Source organism: Stegostoma tigrinum, chromosome 18, assembly GCF_030684315.1.
Source record: "Stegostoma tigrinum isolate sSteTig4 chromosome 18, sSteTig4.hap1, whole genome shotgun sequence".
Classification (NCBI taxonomy): Eukaryota; Metazoa; Chordata; class Chondrichthyes; order Orectolobiformes; family Stegostomatidae; genus Stegostoma; species Stegostoma tigrinum.
Window position 1 is genome coordinate 44,815,011 of NC_081371.1, and position 23,774 is coordinate 44,838,784.

At 42.0% G+C, this 23,774-nt stretch overlaps 1 protein-coding gene across 6 annotated transcripts in view; it reads left to right on the forward strand.

The window, feature by feature from the left end:
* The window catches only part of LOC125460908 (receptor-type tyrosine-protein phosphatase R-like), a 200,263-nt gene that overhangs the window by 58,761 nt on the left and 117,728 nt on the right, over positions 1 to 23,774 (forward strand). For 5 of the 6 annotated variants that reach the window (XM_059652486.1, XM_048549117.2, XM_048549119.2 and 2 more), the window contains 2 exons: positions 4,785 to 4,895; positions 8,297 to 8,559. In XM_059652486.1, the coding sequence (XP_059508469.1) occupies positions 4,785 to 4,895; positions 8,297 to 8,559 (374 nt within the window). The remainder of the gene's footprint in view (positions 1 to 4,784; positions 4,896 to 8,296; positions 8,560 to 23,774) is intronic. The other variant, XM_048549121.2, reaches the window with a different exon arrangement.

A 23,774-nucleotide genomic window follows, 5' to 3' on the forward strand; every position in this document is an offset into this window, starting at 1 on the left:
CTTCACTGCATCTCCAAACAAGCATGCTAGAGTGCTGTTCAGAAAGGAATTGCAGTGCTGTGATCCAGCGACAGAGAAGGAACAGTGATATAGTTCCAAATCGGGATGGTATGTAGTTTTGAGAGTAACTCCTTTCCTAAAAGCACTATGGTGTACTTGCATGAGATGTGATGAAGCAGTTCAGGAACGCAGTATTCCATAGGTGGTAGTATTCCCATGTGCCTGCTCCCCTTGTTTTCCTGGGTGCCAGTGGCCATGGATATGAAAGATGCCATCCAAATGTCCTTGGTTGTAATGCATTTTATATCTGGTATATGCTGCTGTCACTACGAATTGATGGTGGTAGACATGAATGTCAAAGGCCATTCATGAGACTTCCCACAGAAGATTTTACAGAGGTGGAAGTGGGAAGGTGGCTGGGTCCCCAACAATCACCCACTCTCTTGAATAAATACTACCCTAGCAAACTCGACACAGAGGATGGAATTAAGATCCAACTAATGTGTGCATTTCAGACTTCCTCCTGCAGATGCTATTTTGTTATCTGTCCAAAACACAAAACTATGACCATGAACTGGGCTGTAAGGAAATAATCTTCTAATTATCCATAAGCTTCATCTTCTCCTTTGTGGAAAAAAAACTGTGATGATTTCTCTGTATTCCAGTGCTACAATTTATTTGTTTGTCTTTTGAACACTGTTAATTCTGGGGTTAAACATGATGTTTAGCAAACTTTAAATTTTCTAAGAAGTTAGAGGAAAAATTATAGGTGAAAAACTACAGGTAAGGCATGACGGTCCAAGTTGCAGATGCAACTTTTGACCCAGCACAGTTATGTAACACTAACACATGCAATAAAGCACCTGTACGTGACACGCTTATTTGCAGCTGTACATCCACGAAAGAGCCAAGTTCTTTGAAAATTAATCACACCATTAAAGAGCTTTGTAATATTATACTTGGCTGCGAGTGGTTTATTACAACAAGGCAACATTAGGAAGGGTGGAGCTGATATCATCAACATCACTGCCCCTCAATTCAAGAGTGACATCTGCTCAGGGTCGCAAATTTTGTCCAAGTGTTTTCATTTCGCTGAACCCGTCTCTCCTTCTTTGTTGTCGCACTGCCTCATTGAAAAGACATTTGGACTCAAAGCATGGTGTGCCTTGACAGACAAATAAACAGCAGTCTTCTTGTTCATTACATCAGCATTTATATCTTTTTGAACCCTGAATGAATGAGTGTGATGTCAGACAAATCATAAGGATTTTAAAGGTCATATTTTCACAGTGCACCCGCTTTCATAAAAAGAAAGTTTTTGGTTTGACAGCAGCAGTGTCTGTTGTTTTATCACAAAGCTGAGAAGGGCCATTTGCAAACACATTTGTTACAGTTGATTTCAACAGTTTATTACTAAGACTCTTCAATAAATCACATTACGTAGGTGGCGAGAGAAATGGCTGAAAATAATTGTGTTTTGAAGTGTACAATTCCAAGTACTGCAACGGGGAAAATTCCTTTTATTAACTGTCAGCAGGAGAAGTGATGGGTACAAATTACACTCAGGATCATGCTTGTTTTCAGAAGGAGTTTGATTAAGTTTCATTTCAAACTCATTTACAAAGTAGTGAATGTAAAATCTGCCGTTGAACAGAGCACTTGACTAGTGCTTTGGAATATAATTTTTAAAAAGAAGTTGCACTTAAAAATATCTTTAATAAATTTAAGAGTGTTAGCCTCGTTTTGTTTGATTAATGGGGTTGAAAGCGGTTTTAATTAGAGTGTCTAGTCCATCACCTGATTTTAAATATTTGAAAATGAATTTATGGAAATACGCTATTAAAACTTTCACTGCAATTTATCACAATGGAAATCAAGTGATGGTTTTTTTTAACTACCTAGTTTGACTCATTAATAATGTGAAATATAGGTTGTAAACGTCCTAGGTTCAGCTCTGTCTGACATAAATTACTCAAGTTTATTCAGTCTGGTAATGCAATAAGTTAGGAAAGGAAACATTTCACTGGTATTTCCACTTTAAGCTGCTGTTAGACAAAATCTACCTCAAATGGGCATGTGTTGCTATTGTGTTAGGGGAAGGATTGGACTCCAGTATGAACTGTTGAGATACACCAGCCAGGAAGGTTTCTTTTTTTGAATATGCAGTCTGTGCCAGTTGACAGCATAACATCACTAAATTTCATTATGTAAGAACTGCTTCATATCCTATGTTTTTAATTTCTCTTCAACCAAGCCCTGGTGAAAAAGCTTGCATGGATGCTTATCTAGTTTTGAGGACCAGGACTCTTCGCATAATAAAATCATCCAACAAGAGCAATATTGAGAATTTGGACCAATAAGTAACAAGTAATATTGGTGCTGCCCAAGTTCAGAAAGAAGGCCATCTTGGCAGATCCCATTGACAATCAATAGTATTATCATGCATTCTCCACCACAATACTTTGAGGCTCACCTTTTGACCATTAAAAACAACACAAACCACATAATACTACACTGACAAATGCAATTCAGAGGCTGCATATTCTGCAGCGAGTAATTCACCTCCCGGTTCCCCAAAATCTGTCCACCACCTACAGGGCACAATTTAGCAGTGTAATGGAAAATTCTCCATCAACTTGGAGGAGAACAGCAGCAGCATTCAGGAAGTGCAATACCATCCATTGTCCAAGTCAACACAATGTGGAGCTGGAGGAACACAGCAATCAGAGGAGTAGGAAAGTCAGTGTTATGGTTCAGGGCCCGTCATTATTCCCTTGCACCCACTCATCAATGAATTCCATTCACATCTGGATGTCGAACTCTTTTTCCGCCATCTCTGTCTCCATGCCTAATCTGCAGTTCTTGCTACCATCCATTGCCACCTTATCCACCACCTTAAACAGTCACCCTCTCCACCAGTGGTGCAACATGCACAGAAACGTAGAACATAGAACAATACAACATAGAACAGGGCCTTCGGCCCTCAATGTTGCGCCGACCTGTGAACTAATCTAAGCCCATCCTCCTATACTATCCCATCATTATCCATATGTTTATCCAAGGACTGTTTAAATGCCCCTAATGTGGCTGAGTTAACTACATTGGCAGGCAGGTTCCACGCCCTTACCACTCTCTGAGTAAAGAACCTGCCTCTGACATCTGTCTTAAATCTATCACCCCTCATTTTGTAGCTATGCCCCCTTGTACAAGCTGAAGTCATCATCCTCGGAAAAAGACTCTCACTGTCCACCTTACCTAATCCTCTGATCATCTTGTATGTCTCTATTAAATCTCCTCTTAGTCTCCTTCTCTCCAATGAGAACAGACCCAAGTTCCTCAGTCTTTCTTCATAGAGTCTGCGCTCCAGACCAGGCAACATCCTGCTAAATCTCCTCTGCACCTTTTCCAATGCTTCCACATCCTTCCTGTAAAGGGGCGACCAGAACTGCATGCAACATTCCAAATGAGGCCGCACTAGCGTTTTGTACAGTTGCAGCATGACATCACGGCTCCGGTACTCAATCCCTCTACCAATAAAACCTAACACACCGTAAGCCTTCTTAATAGCACTATCAACCTGGGTGGCAACTTTCATGGATCTATGTCACTACCAAGAATCTTTCCATTTACGCGGTATTCTGCCTTCCTATTATTCCTCCCAAAGTAAATCACCTCACATTTATCTGTATTGAACTCTATTTGCCACCTTTTCAGCCCAATTCTGCAGCTTATCCAAGTCTCCCTGCAACCTGCAACATTCTTCCACACTGTCCACCACTCCACCGACTTTGGTGTCATCTGCAAACTTACTAACCCATCCACCTATGCCTGCGTCCAAGTCATTTATAAAAATGACAAACAGCAGTGGTCCCAAAACAGATCCTTGAGGCACACCACTAGTGACCTGACTCCAGGCTGAATATTTTCCATCAACCACCACTCGTTGCCTTCTTACAGAAACTCATAAAGTTATTTTATTCCCTAACCTTAATTTTTACTTCCTAGAAGGAGAAGCCAAGCAGAAGTTTATCATCTCCAAGTTCCACTCTAATTCACATATACCTTGAATTGGAGCTATGTCATCAATAGGTCATAAAACCTGGAGTTCCCTACCTAACAGAGTACTGGTCATTTCCCAGCCAGAAGGGACTGCAGCTCAGCACAGCTTTCTCAAGGACAATAAACATCCCAGGAAAAAAAAAGTGAAAAAGAATATTCTGTCTCTGTGTTAAAAACAGCATGCTAATGCTCACATGTCTAGGCTCACATTTAAAAACTCTCTGGATGTGATTTTGGTGCATTCTTAGAAACAAAAACCAGCACGGAGTCAATATCCACATCAAAGGAAATGGAAAGAGGAATGAACTGATGGGATAAGGAGGAAGGAAAAGGATAAATGTTAACTATGATCAAATTTTCTAGGCAAATATTCTCAGCTGCTACAGGAGGAGGTTATGTGATGTCCATGAAATCAATTTAAAGAATCATATTTTAAGAGTCAGGTGTTCTCATGATAAAAGCATTGAAGCCCTTTAAGTAATTTTTATCATGTTGATTAAACTGGTCTTTGATCCTGACAGATTTGACTTTATTTGAAATGACAAAAAAAATTAGAATTCCGTTTCAAAAACAGATTGGTAAATATTTTTGACAAGTGCATCTGTCCTAATAGCTTTCGTGGTTTGAACTTGGATACATTATAGGTAAATTGTTGTAAAAGAAAGTGCAAAGCGTAACAGATATGTAGCAATCTGGACTAATGTCAATCTTGTGCTTCATTTCAGAAAAATGTTGTGCATGGAGAACATGGGAGGGATGGGATTTGGAATAAAGAAGGAGTCTATGCTGTGGTTATCTTCCTCACTGCCTTTGTTATTGTCATTACATGTTTAATGGTAAGATTCCTTATCTTAATTGTGCAATTTGCAATTAAGTAGTGTACTCTAGGATGAAACAAAGATCTAAATCTTAGCTTTTGTAGTTGTAATTCGGGTTTTTTGTGCAACTTACACAATTAATTACACATGTATATTAATCATTTCTGTCACACTGAATTTTTCAGAGATTTTTTGCATTCCTTTCCTGCATAAGTGTTCAGAAATGTTCAAAACAGTCTTTTATCAAAACTGCGAGTTAATATAAAATAACTAATTGATTTTCAATTAAAGGCTTTGGAGTGGAAAGTTGCCTTGAACCACATGCAAAATACTATCAGGTTCTGCGTGTACCAGTTGTCCAGTCTAACAACAGCGAAACAGTGTTGTCCAAGTTAAATTTTTTTCCCCTTTGTATTTTAAATATTTCAACAGTATGGCTCCAAATTTTTGCCGTTTGGTGGAAAAGACAATAGGATGGAGAAGGTTGAATGTATGGTCCAGTGATATAACAGGAATTGGGTAGCATAATGGATAGCTTTTGATTGGTGATTGTGATAATGATTGGATTGTTTCTGCAGAAGCAGGAATATTGAGAGAGGTCATGAATGGGCTGATAGCACAGGGGGAAGTTGAGGAAGGACACGGGATGTCAGTGGAAAGAGAAAAGGCGTGAACAGTTATCGGAGGAAAGTGTATTTTAAACAGGGAGGATAGAGGTGAAAGAATCAAGGGAAAAATTTAGAACCACTGTCTTTTTCAATTTTTTTTGCAAAAGAAGATAAATTCAAGAATGGACAGTGTGACTGGGAGGGGCCCTGAAATCTGTTTGTATGTATTCTTGCACAGCACAAACACACCCAACTGAAGGAAACAAAACAGAAAGTGAAAAATATCATTATGTGAGCACTCAGTTAAGGGCTTTGCTGAAGGGAAACCCTCACTGGAGAACAAAGGCAAAGAAATTATTTCAGCTGCAAACACCAACATCCCAACCATGCCCCATCATTCATTGACCTGTAACCAGAAGGGCAGCTAAGAATCAACTGTAATGGTGCTGATGTTATCCACATTCACCTTGCAGAGCATTTGTTGGCCTGTGCATCTGAAAGTTAAGAATTTGGGGGTGAAACTGACATGCAGGCTATAGGTTGGAAGGCTGTTATCTCAGGAATGGATAACGAAAGCTGCCAAGAGTCAGCCAGTACTAATTACCACATTGGGAGACAATCAAGGCCAGAAAAGGGAAATCCAGTCACGGGTTAATCATGTAGACGTAACTGTACGGCAGAAATTCACCCAAGACAGGAGCCCAAGAAGGGAGCTTGACAATGCCAAGATCTCAATTGGGAAATGTACATCTCATTTCTAATACTTCTTCCTGGATCAGTACTTTCGTGTTCGACCACTTTAACCCAACAGGTAGACTGGTTTTGCGAAAGTTGAGACCATGCACCCAGAGTGACTCCAAAAGTCTTTAATCTTTCTCTCTCCACTGTTATTTTGTTGCCATCTTGGTGGCTGCAGCAGTGTTTGAGGAATCCTGTTGGCTGCTTTGCCACATTGCCTTTTGTAGGTAAACTATACTGACCTAGAAGGCTCCTGCCTGCGGTGTGTCTTCTGCAAACAGGCTGCTGCAATCTCCTTGGCCTGTCCTACTGGAGGCGTTTGGGTCCCTGGCAGAGGGCAGGTGGGGTGACGGATCCTGGAGTATCCTGAGATTGCAACCTTGAGTGCTTATCTGTCACTCCACCTCCCTTGAAGGAAAAGGGCACCCAATGATGATTAATGACTTGAAACCAACCAGAGCTTAAATGATGGAGTTAAGATTTCAATGCGAACTTACTGGCAGTTTTGCTGGTCCTGGCTCTCTCCATCTGTTAAGTACTCAAAATGTTGGAGCCACAACATCAGATCAAGCTTGGGCACATTCCCAGTCTCCACATGACCTCTAGAACCTCTGCCAGATGTTCCTTATTTGCCACTGCGTCTCCCTCAGTTCATTAATATCCATGACCTGAAGCTCATTGTCTGTACTAGTAGGAACCTGTGCTCCAGCAGTTCTGAGTGTCAGAGCCCTTGACCGTCTCTTCCTCCTTCAACTATGGGACCCTGAACCAACTATAGATAACTCAGAGGTGAATGGCTCTGACCTTATGGAGGGTGGAGGAAAGGCCTTGATGGTTTGCCATGAGGCTAGCCGTGCTTTGGAGTGGATGTGGAGACTGCACTGAAAAACATGAAGTTTGCTGGTGTTGTCAGCCAACACCTTTTACCCAAGGTTTTATTAAGACATTACGATTTGATGTGTGGCTGGCAGTAGCTGCTTGGCTGACTTCTCACGAGATGGCTGTGGATACCCAATCTCCTCTTCAGCATAGGTACCTTGCCCTCCGTCTCCTGCCAGCTCAGGATCCAAATGATAGTTATCCCCCACCCGCTGTTTGTGCATATTCACTCTGGTTGTTAATGTTCTTCCTCTGCTGAAGGAGAGGGACATTAAGAGAAATTAACATGAGTACATAATGACTTAGTCAGTACTGATAGATACAGAAAGAGAGGTCAGTTGCCAACCTGTGATTGTATATGTTACTATTTCAAACGATTTGGTTTGGGGAAAGGTAGTTCAGTGTCATTTGAATTATTATGTATATAAAATGTGTGAAATGTATATAAATGATTATATGATGATATTGGGGACCTGATGGAATAGTTGTTGTGTCACTGGGGCTTGTAATCCTGAATCCCAGACCAATGTTCTGGACAAATAAAAAAACAAAAGAACTGTGGGTGCTATAAATCGGAGACAAAAGTAGAAATTCTGATGAAGGGTCTCTTGACCCGAAACATTAACATTGATTTCTCTCCACAGGTGCTGCCAGACCTGATTTGTTTTTCCAGCAATTTCTATTTTTGTCAATGTTGTAGGCATGTTGGTTCAGATCACACCATGGCAGATGGAGAAATTTAAATTCAATAAAATCTGGAATAAGGAGCTTGCCTTATGATGACAATGTAACCACTATCAACAGCCACTCAAAAAATACACCCATCTGGTTCATTAATGTTCATGAGTGATAAAAGTCTGTGCACACAATGGTGTAGAACTATCATGATGGAAGGGCTTATTTAGGCAAAACTGTATAGAATATACAGTGCAAAAAACAGGTTATTTGACCTAAGCAGTACCTTCTAGCACTTATGGTCCAGTTGAGCTTTCCATCATCTTTCAAAATTTCACTCGGAGCTCTTTATTTATGTTTTCCTCAACTGCTTATCTAGTTTCCCTTAAACACATCTGTTCAGTTTGGCTCTTGAGTCATCATTCCACATTACATTTAGTTGTATAAGAAGACTGTATTAAATCCTGTGTTTAGTCATTCAACTTTTCCATAACTCAGTGCTGTTTTTATATCTATCAGTTCCTATACAGGTTGAAGGAAAAACTTCACTTTCAAGTCAACCAGGACAAACAACAGCATCAGTCAATCAATCTTTCCTCTGTTCCTGTGCAGCAGTCACAGCCAGAAGTTAAAGTTGCAAACAGTATGGTACAGCCTGGCTCTGTTTCTGGCACTGTAAGTGTTAACATTGATCCCCAGGGTCGGCCTGTGCCAGAAATCAAGCCATGTGTTTCTTCTGGTCCCTCACCATTCAAAATGAAGCCAGCTTGCCTTCAAGAAAGGTAAATTATCTAAACTTTTAGAAAAGTGGAAATTTGAGAAGAAATAAGAAGTATTGTATTATGTCCTTTATGGCCTACTTTGAAAAGAATGAAAATTGGGACTAAACATCAGTTGCAAGTGGGTTATATAACCGGGTAAATTATTAGTGTAAATGTTTACTACAGCTTTTCTTTTGCATTAGCATGACAAATTTGCTTTTAATTAGGTCCATAATTAAAATATTTGTGACTATGGAGGTAAATGTGAGGTTAGCTTTAGTCTAATATATCCAAAATTTTTAGAGAACGAATAAATGGGCATCAGAAAGTGGTATGACACAATACAGAATATGGTGAATTTATGTTTGTCGATATTGGATGTAAAACTGTGGCCTTATCAACTGCTGAATGAACTAATCGATGTGGGAGTGGTAAGAAACCCCATTTAGGATAACCAAACATTGAAACAACAAGCTAACACTTGGCATAAGCCCCAATTTTAAAGTTTGGGAGAGGCACACTGCTCATGAACCCTAAACAGGCATCTCACACGATGAGTCCAGGATCTGAAAATCTGAGTGATGTTAAGGACAAGGCCTCACTTATGTAAATATTCAAGGAGTCCTGTGCTCACGTTGGTCAGATCCAGGGCCTGTGCCCGAAATGTCGACTCTCCTACTCCTCTGATGCTGCTGTGTTCCTCCAGCTCGACACTGTATCGACTCTGACTCCAGCATCAGCAGTTCTTGCTATCTCCTGGTCAGAACCAATAGACAATAGGTGCTGGAGTAGGCCATTCGGCCCTTCGAGCCAGCACCACCATTCATTATGATCACGGCTGATCATCCACAATCAGTATCCTGTTCCTGCCTTATCCCCATAACCCTTGATTCCACTATCTTTAAGAGCTCTGTCTATCTCTTTCTTGAAAGCATCCAGAGAGTTGGCCTCCACTGCTTTCTGGGCCAGAGCATTCCATATATCCACCACTATCTGGGCGAAGCAGTCTTTCCTCAACTCTGTTCTAAATGGCCTATCCCTTATTTTTAAACTGTGTCCTCTGGTTCTGGACTCACCGATCAGCGGAAACATGCTTCCTGCCTCCAGAGTGTCCAATCCCTTAATAATCTTATACGCCTCAATCAGATCCCCTCTCATCCTTCTAAACTCAAGTGTATACAAGCCCAGTCGCTCCAATCTTTCAACATATGATAGTCCCGCCATTCTGGGAATTGACCTCGTGAACCTACGCTGCACTCCTTCAATAGCCAGAATGTCCTTCCTCAAATTTGGAGACCAAAACTGCACACAATACTCTAGGTGCGGTCTCACCAGAGCCCTGTACAGCTGCAGAAGGACCTCTCTGCTCCTCGACTCAATTCCTCTTGTCATGAAGGCCAGCATGCTATTAGCTTTCTTCACTGCCTGCTTGCTTTCATTGACTGATGTACAAGAGCACCCAAATCTCGTTGTACGACCCCTTTACCTAACTTGAGTCCATTCAGATAGTAATCTGCCTTCCTGTTCTTGCCACCAAAGTGGATAACTGCACATTTATCCATATTAAACTGCATCTGCCATGCATCCGTCCACTCACCTAGCCTGTCCAAGTCACCCTATATTCTCATTCCCTGGTTGGTAGGGATTTGGTGACAGGCCGTCAGAAATTTGGAAAGAGTTCCAGCAGTTGGTTAAAGATCAGTTCAGAGTAGAAGGTGATCCTGTCCATCGTTGCAAAAGAGAAGGAAGCATTTGTAAAATTTGAGATGTCTTTGTGATACCTAAAGGAGCACTTTGGCTCTTCATGATGCACTAAGTGACTTAAAATGGAACTTTTCACATCGACTAGTGATGGTAACAATGATGAAGCTAACACATCTGTTGCAGCATTATCAACAAGATGATTTTTTTCAAGTGTTTTACATGCAGGTAGCAGTACAAGAGTCAAAATCTTTATCTATTCCATTGATTCAAGGCTGGTCGTGCTCCAAGCCCTGAAAAAAGCCACTGACAACAACTTCTGATTTTCTGTACATTATCTCAATTTTCCATATGAGTGTGAGCTCCTAAGGTTTCTGTGGAGTAACGACAGTGAGTTGTGACAGATTGGTCATCAATTCCGGCGCAAATTCCTGTTCCTTATGCCTTTAGAACAGTAAACACTTGAATTATATTTCTGCCAGCAAGGATTGCCTTGCAGCTTCTGACTATCCCCTCCCCCACCCCCAACCAGTAAAAGACTGCAAACAGTTCAATGATGCCATTATCTTGGAGGTCCATAGGGAAAGGACATTTGAACAGCTGAACCGCTCCAATGAAAACGTTACAAGCTGCAATGAGTAAATAAGCAGGTTAGAAATCTTTACTTTGAGGGTTCTGAGAGTATGAAATTCATGACTGTAGTTAATGATTGAAGGTGAGATGGCCAAATGTTTCAAAGTAAGTTAGCCAGATGATTAAAATTGACGGGTTAAAAGAATACCATGGGTTATTCGAATTAGTGTTAATGCAGGGAATAATCACTGTACTGAACTGTCAGTGTTGTGATTGTCATTTGTTGCAGTCATATCCAATCAATAACATTACAGCAGAGATCAGAAGTTGCTGTCGATTTCACATGATGATGATGGTGAATGCTAACAATTTTACTGTCATTAAAACCACAAGATCCAGATCTATAATGTAATACCCCATAATATGTAGCTGAAGTCCATCCTGCTGATGTAAAGTAAAATGAGTAATTTTATTTTCTCAATACTATTTGTCATAGAAATTATGTTGCAATTACATCATTTTTATTCCCCCTAATAGTGTTCCATTTATTTGTTTTCTTGGACTGGAGGGTTTGAGCTATAGGGAGAGGCTGAATAGGCAGGGCTATTTTCCATGGAACATTATAGGCTGAGGGGTGACCTTTATAGAGGTTTATAAAATCATAAGGGACATAGTTAGAGTGAATAGCCAAAGTCTTTCTCCCACGGTAGAGGGCATAGGTTTAAGGTGAGAGGGGAAAGATTTAGAAGGGACCTGAGGGGCAGTTTTTTCATGCAGAGGGTGGTGCGTATACGGAAGGAATTGCCCGAAGACGTGATGGAGGCAGGACAGTTACAGAAAGCATCTGGACGGGTCCACGAATAGGAAGGGTTTGGAGGCAGATGGCCAAATACTGGCATGTGGGACAAGATCAGTTTAGAATATCAGGTTGGCGTAGACAAGTTGGACCAAAGGGTCTGTTTCTTTGCTGTACAGCACTATGACTCTGTAATGCCCCGAAGGATGAAGTATATCATATTTATTGAGATCTTGCATCAGTCTGTATATGTCATCGATGTAAGCTGGTTGCACTGAAATTGCTTTTCAGTTTATCTTTGTCAAAGTGAAAGCTTTATACAATATGTATTTTGGAGCATGATGCAATTTTTGGAAACCATTCTCCAATCTTTATGTGAGATACTGTTTTCATAATTAGTAAATCTGTAGTGGGAATTGAATCTACACTCCTACAAAGTGCACACGTGCAGAACGCGTCTAGGCCACACTGGCAGCTGTGACTTTTCCCTTGTGGTTTGCGTAATGCCTTTGTAGAAAAAAAATCATACCTATGTTAAAGTTGTTGGTTGGTTCGCCGAACTGACTGGTTTTCGTGCAAATGCTTCATCTTCCTTCTGGGTCACATCGTCAGTGCTGTGTTGCCTCAATTGAAGCACTGTTGTTGTGTCCTTCTCTGAATTTATATGGTCTGGTCTGTCATGGGGACAGCCTTGTTTCTGGCTTTGTACCATAGTGTGTGCTCACTCTAAGTCTCTCCAAGAGGTTGAAGAAGTCTTGTAGTCAGTTCTGATGTGTTTCTAATGTAGGGTAGGGTGGCCAGTTTGCTGGGGCATACAGTGTCTTCTTGGTGTTTGTTTGCCAGGCATCGATGGACAAAGCTGTTAGAATAACTATTGTTTGTGCAGCCTATATGGAGAAGAACACTATACAGAGTCTTTGCAAACAGTGGTTATCCTAACAGCTTCGTCCACCTTATCAATTAAAATTTAGGATTACAAAAAGGAAACCTAGTCGAATAATTATCCAAAATGCGCAGACGAAATAAATGCTGTAGAATCTGGCATCAATGGCTAAAGATAGGGATACATTTTGAGAATGTAAGGGAAATTATGATCATGAAAGAATTTAGAAACAACATTCCTGCAAACTTTAAAAAAAAATCAATGTTAAAGACCAGAGAGGCAATGATAATGGCAGATTATGTACCTGCCTTTTCTCAAACAGACGGTTACATGTGGGAATCAAGGGTCTAGGCCCGAAACGTCAGCTTTTGTGCTCCTAGGATGCGGCTTGGCCTGCTGTGTTCATCCAGCCTCACATTTTGTTGTCTTGGTTACATGTGGGGTGATGGTCATATGGGAATCCACAAGGAAATCATAGGAATGGAAAACCGTGTAGATGGAAGAGGTAGTAGTTTTGGGGAACAAAAAGAAGGATGCCAAAATAATGAAAGACAACGGCTGGAAACAAAACATGTTATAAAGAAGTTAACATGCTTCTAATGTGATAAGACTGTACACACCAGAGCCAATTGCTGCAGGCCAAATGGAAAACTGGTGGTAGGAATGTTGAAAGAACTTTCAGAAATTGAGACATCAGAAAAGGAAAAAGGTATTAAAACTATAACAGTAGTACAAAGAGAACATATTTCCTTAGAATGTATTAAGAAAGGAGGAGAGTTCAGGACACAAATCAAGAATCTTTCTTTCGAATATTGGCCTGGAGAATGTGTACACACCTTTTGAGGTGTACAAGGTAATGAGAGGCATGGATAGAGTCGATAGCCAGAGACTTTTCCCCAGGGCAGGATCGACTGCCACGAGGGGTCATAGTTTTAAGGTGTTAGGAGGAAGGTATCGAGGAGAAGTCAGAGGGAGGTTCTTCACCCAGAGAGTTGTGAGCGCATGAAATAGTTTACCAGTGGTAGTCGTGGAAGCAGAGTCATTAGTGACATTTAAGCGACTGCTGGACATGCACATGGACAGCAGTGAATTGAGGGCAATGTAGGTTAGGTTATTTTAATTTTGGATTCGGATTATTCCACGGCACAACATCGTGGGCCGAAGGCCCTGTACTGTGCTGTACTTTTCTATGTTCCTTGTTCTATGTTCTAGAATCAGACCATTGGAGGTTAGGAGTACCTTATCTCAGAATGAGAGGTATTTCCTTAAGTTCAAATCAAAGAGGTATCTTCTAAAAATATTGAGAGACATTGGAGCAGGTCAGCCATGCTGGTCGAAGATACTATTTGTCATGCATGAAGATTAATGAAGGAGAAAGTATTAATGCATGGTGGTTACAAATCAGTCTCATTGTGTACAAAGTTGAATTTAAGAATGACTTATTTAATGGAGAATTTGTAGTGGGTATAATTGCACAAATTCCTATAGAAGGAATTTATTGCATACTTTTATTTCAGTGAAAGACCGTCATGTTAAATTCAAAAAGATCAAATTATGGTCTATCAAGTCAGTTTTCAATCTAAGATCTGACTTGTCCAATAATATCAACTAGAATCATAAGGCAATGAAAAAGGTAACTATTTAGTTTAAAAGCTGTCGCATCAAACTAAGATTTCATGTCATCTTTGCAAATACTGAGATACATTACTATTATGTTAAAAGAAAGCAGACAACTTAAAGGAAATTGTGGAAATGGTTTCTCATTTTGTTTTTTAGAGCCTGTGTCAAATCTTCACACCAAATGAATTTTAAATACAAGACTGTTTGAATCAAAAATTTGCACAGCTATAACTGTGAATCCCCAAAGGCATTGGTAATATTTTCTAACTTTTTACTTTCAACTATATTTTTGGCAAGAAGATGCTTTTTCGATGAGGGAATTTTAGACTATGTGAAGTACATTTACTAATAGGAAGTTCTCATGTTATTTTGGACAACTAGGTGGGCCATTTGCCTTGGGGAATTTGTAGAGGATCCTAACATTTGTCAAAAATTGTTAAATATAAATCCTCCACACGGCAGTCATTTAGTAATTTGCAAATGTTGGCTAGACTTGAAGGAGACAGATAAGGCCCAGTGTGTGACACACAGCTGAATTTCTGCAGAAATTCACCCACTCACTTGTAATAATTCTCACAGAAGGACCATCTTGGATGTCCTGTGAGAAATTATTAAAAATGATTTAATAATAAAATTACAGGCAGAAGAAACATTTTACAGGGAGCAAGTTTCAGTGTCTGGAATTGTGCACCACTCATAATATAGAAAGAGCTGATTTATTTCAAAAATATTTAATGATTCTGCATCATTTTTATATGGTTTGTAAATGGATGCCCTTTTGGAACAACACAAGCTGTGAAATTTTGGACAGAACAGGATCCTAATATTGTAGGCATTCGTCCTTTGTTCTGTTTGGAGTGCTGTAGTATCACATAGGGCTATTGTTGACACTCATGAGAAATAAGACAGTAACAATAGTAATTATAGCAACAACAAAGGTATCTTCATTCGTGTGCTTCCCATGTAAACAACAATTTGCTCCAGTTGTTCCAATCTGAGCAATAGATCACATCCTGTAAACAAGGTGGTTTATCCAATAACAATGGCCTTCATTTTCCAGAAATGAATATAGAATGAAGCATTTATTTTTATGTTGATGAGAAGAATTATAATTGTGTGACAGAGAGAAATGTTTATCTTTATATCAATGTTACTTTGCAAGAGCCACTTGACAAGAATACTAATAAAGAATTCCATTTATATCGTATTTTCCATGACCAATGAGTTTTTTAAGAAAAATCTGCAGTGAATGAATTATTATGGAACATGACAGGCAATTTATGCATACTGACTCTCACAAACAGCTAAGCAATAATGACCAAGGAAGATGTTTTTTGTGCTGGTAACTGGGGGACAAATATTGGCCAAGACTCTAGGGAGAACTCCTTGCTCTTCTTTGAAATAGTGCTATGGAATTTTTTATCTCTATCTAAGAGAGAATAGTCAAGGCCTCAGTTTAACATCTTACCTGAAATGCAACCCTCCGTCTGTGCTGCATTGGAACCATATCCTTTTATAGTCAAGGAGAAGGATTTGAACCACAGCCTTCCAGCTCAAAGGCAAGAGGGCTACCAACTGAGCTACGGCTGACACTCGTGGGACAAAAGTAACAGTAAAGATCTTGAAAAGTTATTTGATCAATGAAGTGAAAAAGGAGTTCACATACTCTGCAGTTGCACCACATCCAATCATAAATTAAGTCTCTAGCTGGGGGAGAAGAAGTCATTAGCATCCTCATTTTCAATGATGTGAGATCCCAGAACTTTAATGCAAAAGACAAGTCTGAAACATTTGCAACCATCTTTAATCAGAAGCATCAAGCGGATGATCCACCTCAGCCTCCTGCATAGGTACCAGTCTCCAATCAATTTGATTCAATCTGTTTGTTTTCAAGAAATAGCTGAGGACACTGGATACTGTCAAGGCTTTGGGCCCTGACAACAACCTGGGTTGTAGAATTGAAGAGTTATGTTTCCAACTTAGCCAAACCCGAGCCAAGCTGTTCCAGTGCAACTACAACACTGGCATCTAGCCAGCAACATGGAACATTACCCAGACATAACACGTTGCGGAGCTAGAGGAACAAAGCAGGCCAGGCAGCATCAGAGGAGTAGGAAAGTTGACGTTTCAGGTTGGGACCCTTCTTCAGAAAATGGAAAATTACCCAGATATATTCCTTCCAGAGAAAACAGGACAAATGATGTCCAAAGATAGTAGGAACTGCAGATGCTGGAGAATCTGAGATAACAAGGTGTCAAGCTGGATGAACACAGCAGGCCAAGCAGCATCAGAGGAGCAGGAAGGCTGAAGTTTCGGGCCCCGACCCTTCTTCAGAAATGGAGGAGGGGAAGGGTGTTCTGAAATAAATAGGGAGAGAGGAGAGGCGGAGAGAAGATGCATGAAGGAGAAGATACATGAAGAGGAGACAAGAGGTCAAAGAGGTGGGGATGTAGGCAGTAAAGATGAGTGTAGGTGGGGAGTTATGGAGGGGCTAGATCAGTCCAGGGAGGATAGACAGGTCAAGGGGGCAGGATGAGGTTAGTAGGTAGGAGATGGGGGTGGGGCTTGAGGTGGGAGGAGGGGATAGGTGGGAGGAAGGACAGGTTAGGGAGGCAGGGACGAGCTGGGCTGGTTTTGGGGTGCAGTGGGGGAGGGGAGATTTTAAAGCTTGTGAAGTCCACATTGATACCTTTTGGGCTGCAGGGTTCCCAAGCGAAATATGAGATGCTTTCCTGCAATCTTCAGGTGGCATTATTGTGGCACTGCAGGAGCCCCAGGATGGATATGTTGTCTGAGGAATGGGAGGGGGAGTTGAAATGGTTCGCAACTGGGAGGTGCAGCTGTTTAGTGCGAACCGAACATAGGTGTTCTGCAAAGTGGTCCCCAAGCCTCTGCTTGGCTTCTCCAATGTAGAGGATGCCTCATTGGGAACAGTGGATGCAGTATACCACATTAGCAGATGTGCAGGTGAACATCTGCTTGATGTGGAAAGTTTTCTTGGGGCCTAGGATGGTGGCGAGGGGAGAGGTGTAGGGGCAGGTGTAGCACTTCCTGCAGTTGCAGGGAAAAGTGCCAGGTGTGGTGGGGCTACACAGCTACAGCCCAGTCCCTATACACCTGGATTACTCATACAGATGGCCTAAAGGCCCTCCGCTTCTTCCAGTCCCACAGGCCCGACCAGACCCCTTCACTGACACCCTAATCCGCTTAGCCAAACTCGCCCTCACCATCAACAAGTGCTCTTTCAATTCCTCACACTTCCTATAGACAATGGCGCTGGCCATGGGCACCCGCAATGTCCCAAGCTATGCCTGCCTCTTTGTAGGTTACATGGAACAGTCCCTCTTCTGCACCTACACTGGCCCCAAACCCCATCTCTCCCTCCGTTACATTGATTACTGTATCGGCACCACCTTGTGCTCCCACGGGGATCTTGAACAGTTCATCCACTTCACCAACACCTTCCACCCCAACCTTAAGTTCACCTGGGCCATCTCCAATACCTCTCACTCCTTACTGGACCTCTCTGTCTCCATCTCCGGCAACCACCTGGAAACCAATAACCATTTCAAGCCCACCGGCTCCCACAGTTACCTAGAATACACTTCCTCCCAACCACCTTCCTGCAAAAGTGCCATCCCCTATTCCCAATTCCTTCCCTGCTGCCATTTTTCAAGGACCGCAACTCTCCCCCCCACCCCCCCAGAATGGTTGAGAATACCCTCAACCGTGTCTCCTGCATTTCGCGCAACTCATCCCTCACACCCCCTCCCTGCTATAACAACCAAAACAGAATCCCCCTCATCCTCACGTACCACCCCACCAACCTCTGGATCCAATGTACCGTCCTCCAACACTTCCGCCGTCTCTAATCCGACCCCACCACCAAAGACATCCGCACCCTTTTCTGCTTTCCAGAAGGACCACTCTCCGGGAGTCCTTTGTCTGCTCCACACTCCCCTCCAGAGCCACCACACCTGGCACTTTTCCCTGCAACCACAGGAAGTGCTACACCTGCCCCCATGCCTCCTCCCTCACCACCATCCCAGGCCCCAAGATAACTTTCCACATCAAGCAGAAGTTCACCTGCACATCCACTAATGCAGTATACTGCATCTGCTGTTCCTGTTGTGGCCTCCTCTACAGCGGGGAAACCAAGCGGAGGCTTGGGGACCACTTTGCAGAACACCATCACTCATTTCGCACTCAACAACTGCACTTCCCAGTTGTGAACCATTTTAACTCCCCCTCCCATTCCTCAGATGACATGTCTATCTTGGGCCTCCTGCAGTGCCACAACGATGCCACCTGAAGGTTGCAGGAACAGCAACTCATATTCCTCTTGGGAACCCTGAAGCCAGGTGGTATCTGTGGACTTCACAAGCTTCAAAATCTCCTCTCCCCTACCACATCCGAAAACCAGCCCAGCTCATCCCCGCCTCCCTAACCTGTCATTCCTCCCAACTATACCCTCCTCCCACCTCAAGCCCCACAAGCATCATCAACCTCATCCTGACCACTTTACGTGTCCGTCCTCCCTGGACTGACCTATTTCCTCCCGAACTCCCCACCTACACTCACCCTTACTGGCTCCATCCCTGACTCTTTGACCTGTCTGTCTCCTCTCCACCTATCTTCTCCCCTATCCATTTTCTATCTGCCACCCCCTCTCTCCCTATTTATTCTTAGAACCCCTTCCCCTCCCCCATTTCTGAAGAAGGGTCTAGGCCCGAAACGTCAAACTTTCCTGCTCCTCTGATACTGCTTGGCCTGCTGTGTTCATCCAGCTCCACACCTTGTTATTACAAACGATGTCCAGCCACTATTTGCTCCTTCTACTCTCAGCAAAGTGATACAAGTTGCCATAGACAGTGCTATTAATTAGCATGTTCACAATGATAACCTACTTATGGATGCTTATTTCCGGGACCATTTAGATGCTGACCTCATTAGCCTTTTAGTCCTAAAATGGACGAAAAAAAGTAATTTCAAGAGTCTAGTGTTTGCTCAAGTGTAGTATGAAAGAGCCCTAGCGAAATTGACGTCAATGGGAATTGGAGGGAAAACTCTTCACTGATTGGAGTCATACACAGCGCAAAGAAAGATGGTGTGGTCATTTGAGCCCAATCATCTCAGCACTAAGTTATTGCTACATGTTTTCATCTGGGTAGTGTCCTAGATCTAACCATCTCCAGCTACTATGTTAGTGACATTCTAATACAATGTGGGGAAGTTTATTGATGATTGCACAGAGTTCAGTCTTATTAACTCCTCCTCAGTTCATGTCTATGTGCAAGAAGATCTGGACTATATTCAGACTTGAGCTGATAAGTGACAAGTCAGTTCCATGCCACACAACTGCCAGGTAATGACCTCCACCAACAAGAGCAAACTTAACTATCTCCTCTTGACAGTTAGAGGCATTACCTGCAATGTCTTGGAGTTGCCATTGACTTATCATAACTGGACAAGTTACATAAATACTGTGGCTTCAAGATCAGATCAGAATTCAGTGGGAATTCAGCACCAAGTAACTCCCTATCTACAAGGCCTGAGTCAAATGGTAAAAATGTTCTCACTTGTATCGCTGTTGCTGAGTCAACTGTTTCATAATGAAAATTACATCTGACCAGCCACTGAAATCACAAACTATCTCTAGCAAATACAGAACAGTAGACTATCCTGACAAGTAGAAGCTGGTGAAGAGAAACATGTATAATAAAAAAAACCGCAGATGCTGGATATCCAAAACAAAAACAGAAATTGATGGAGAACTTCAGCAGGTCTCACAGCGTCTGTGGAGAGAAAGCAGCATCACTGTTTTGCTTCAGAGACCGTTCTTCACAACTGATTGTGGCTAGCTAAAGTTTGGTGTATATGCTGAACACCCAGGCTGAGGAGGGGGGGAGATAGGAAGGGATTGAATAACAGGTGGAGTTGGAGTCCAGAGAGAGAGAGAACCAGAGTTGGGCAGACAAAGGGATGGATAATGATGAGCCTGGGAGAAAGAAACTACTGATTGTGACCATTAATGGGTGAAAACGGGTTGACTGTGATGAAAGCAGTTGATGTGATGATGAGGCCTGGTGTGTGGGGATTGCAGTAAAGTCATGGGAGAAGAAATCCTCGATTGAGGAACAAGGTGGACTTGTTGGACGTCCTCTTATCGAAGTTGCTTCCATGTCTATTACCCATCCCACAGCCAGTCCTGTTATGATATGGGCTGCTTTTAGCACAGTCACCCATTCTCATCTACTCCTCGGCCCATTATCACAGTGAATAGGATGCATTCAGCAAAGCCAACCGCGTTTCTCACTTTTAGCTCTTGCCTTTTATTCAGTTTTTTTTCTGTCCTGGTCTGCTCTCTGTTATCTCTGTGTTTACCTACCCCTTTCATCCCTCTCTCTCTCTCTGGGCTCTGTTTCCTCTGATCTGCTCACCTCTCCCCGCGTCCTCCCTCCCACCACAATAACTTCAGCTTCAGCATAAATACCTCATTTTCTTACCTACTAACAGTTCTGATGAAGATTCACCGGACTCGCAACATTACCTCTGCTTTCTTCCCACAGATGCTGCCAGATGTGCTGAGTTTCTCCAGCAATTTCTGCTTCTATTCACATTGAAGGATTGTTTTCAGATGCCTGGGACGAGTAACAGCACTGAAATTCATGGCTATGTAAAATAATTACTCCTCCAAATCCATATAAAGCAAATCATCCATGGTGAGAGGCAAATTAAATAAACTTATCAAATCTCCGCCTGAGTGACTGAAGGGAAAGGGGTCAGAGATAATGGGAACTGCAGAGGCTGGAGATTCCAAGATAACAAAGTTCAGAGCTGGATGAACACAGCAGGCCAAGCAGCATCTTAGAAACACAAAAGCTGACGTTTTGGGCCTAGACCCTTCATCAGAAAAGGTCTTCCTAAGAGGCTGCTTGGCCTGCTGTGTTCATCCAGCTCCACACTTTGTTATCTTGACTTTAGGGAAAGTTACTGTAATGGGAATTAATGTTGCACCAATAAATGTGAAGTCCAAGATCACCATCTAGTGGAGAGATCTCAGTGTTAACACATCAGCCCGAGAATTTGATGATTGTAGTTTTTTTACAATCTAAAACTCATATCAATTCAACTATATTCCATCTTTTTTTGTTTCATTTTACTGCTCAAAGATTCTCCCTTAACCACCTGGCAATCATGGAAGGGTTATAATAGTGAGTCCTGTTTCAGGTATTAATACAAGAAAAACATCTTTGGATGACCATTGTCTGTTGATTTGGGATGCTCTCAGAATAAAAATAGCCAATTCCTACATTTCACACAACCAGGCCAAGCAAAATAAAGGCCGGGACTCTCATAACTTTAGTGGTCTGTCAAATGCTCACTGCCTACTGTGGAGTTTTTAGCCATTGTGTACTTTATGTGCTAAGTAGCAAACAGTTGATTCTTGTCAATTATATCTTTCAATCACTTGGAATCTGTGCAAAAGAGGAAAGGCAAGTGGCAGATTAGTGACTGATGTTTAGGTCAGGTATGTGTTTATCTGACTATTTCAGTACACATCTAGTAACTTCAGGGCAGATTTCAATTCCCACTGTGTGTGTGGTCCCTGTGTAATACCAATGCAATATTAATACAGAATGCACCTTTGTACACAAGAATAAACACCCAAGACAGTCAAAGGGCATTATTAAACCAATTCATCAAAATTGCTGAAAAATATTTGAAGTAGAATATTGCTGAGAAATCAAATCCATTGAACAGGAAAATCTGTAGATGAAATGTGGTTTACCCTCAATCCTCCCAACATGTTTTTTGGTTGATATTAGACATGATTGATAAGAATAATAACTTTAAATTAATATCAAAAGCTAATAGAAAGATTTTCTACAGAGAGAGCAGCACTATTGCACAGTTCATGGAATCAAGGAGAGGGACCGTTATAAATCTTAATACGTAGGGGTGTTTCAGTAACGAATCTGAAAATCTAAAAGTGTATCCATGAGAGTAGCTATGAGAAGCTTGTGTCACCACTTCTTGTAGAGTGACTACACACGGAGTAAATTAGACTGTAAGAATCTCTGCAGACCATTTGCAACACAATTTGCAATAACTTTTTGAGCCACACTTGGAAAAGGAATTGGTGACTTGATCTTAGATTGCAAACCATCAATGTCATGACATTGAAGAACTAAATACAAAGGTTCCTCTTTAATGACCATTGCATGTAATTTTGAGAGAAATGACTTGTTTTTTATTTGCATTTTCTCTTGTTTTAAGTGATGATGGCAAAGAACCCCAGAGCAAGGGAGGTTTTCTTTCTTCTCTGATATCTTTTGTTACATTTGAAGGAATGCTAATCTCTGCAGATAGCATTGCAAAATGGAAATTTTGTTGTCGTTTCATTACCAGTTGATGCCATGAAGATTAGTTTATCAGATCTAAATAGGAATCAGATAAGAATAAAAAGCTCTGGATATGTCTATTTTCTATTCAGTATGAAGAGAATCAAAGACTGTTGTAGCACGGAAAAATTCTATCAGTGCATAGGTCCACCCTTGTGTTTTCTCCACCTGAGCCACTGTTCCCTATGACCATATTCGTTCTGTGTATCCGTCATAATGTTTAGTGCTATTACCAAATGTTCTTAGATAGGTCTGGACTATGTGTCTTTACCACTGTCCCATCAGAATGTAGCATAACTGCACTTCATCTGTCATGATAATTTAGCAAACTCTGAAGCAATATTTCACATGATTAACATTAGCTAAAGTAATGAGGTGTACAAGAGGGCATGCAAGGAGCAGCACCAGACATACCTAAAAATCAGGTGAAGCTACACAATAGTGTCAAACAGCATAAGCAGCAAGTGATAGACAAGCCTAAGTGATGCAGTAATTAACAAATCAGACTTAAGCTCTGCAGTCCTGTCATGAATGGTTTCAGAGATAGTAGGAACTGCAGATGCTGGAGAATCTGAGATAACAAGATGTAGAGCTGGATGAACATAGCAGGCCAAGCAGCATCAGAGGAGCAGGAAGGCTGATGTTTTGGGCCTAGACCCTTCTTCAGAAATGGGGGAGGGGAAGGGGGTTCTGCAATAAACAGGGAGGGCGGGGGACACCGGCCCTTCACCCCACCTCTTCCTCCGTTACAATGATGACTGTATCGGTGCTGCCTCATGCTCCCACGAGGAGCTCGAGCAGTTCATCTACTTCACCAACACCTTCTACCCCAACCTTAAGTTCACCTGGACCACCTCTAATACCTCTCACTCCTTCCTGGGCCTCTCTGTTTCCATCTCTGCAAACATCTTGAAACCAATATCCATTTCAAGCCCACCAACTCCCACAGCTACCTAGAATACACCTCCTCCCACCCACCTTCCTGCAAAAATGCCATCCCTATGCCCAATTCCTTCGCCTCCACTGCATCTGCTCCCAGGATGAGGCGTTCCACTCCCATTCATCTCAGATGTCCATGTTTTTCAAGGACTGCAACATCCCCCCCTCAGTGGGCGAGAACGCCCTCGGCCGTGTCTCCCGCATTTCCCACAACTCATCCCTCACACCCCCTCCCCACAATAATAACCAAAACAGAATCCCCCTCGTCCTCACCTACCACCCCACCAACCTCTGGATCCAACGCATCATCCTCCGACAC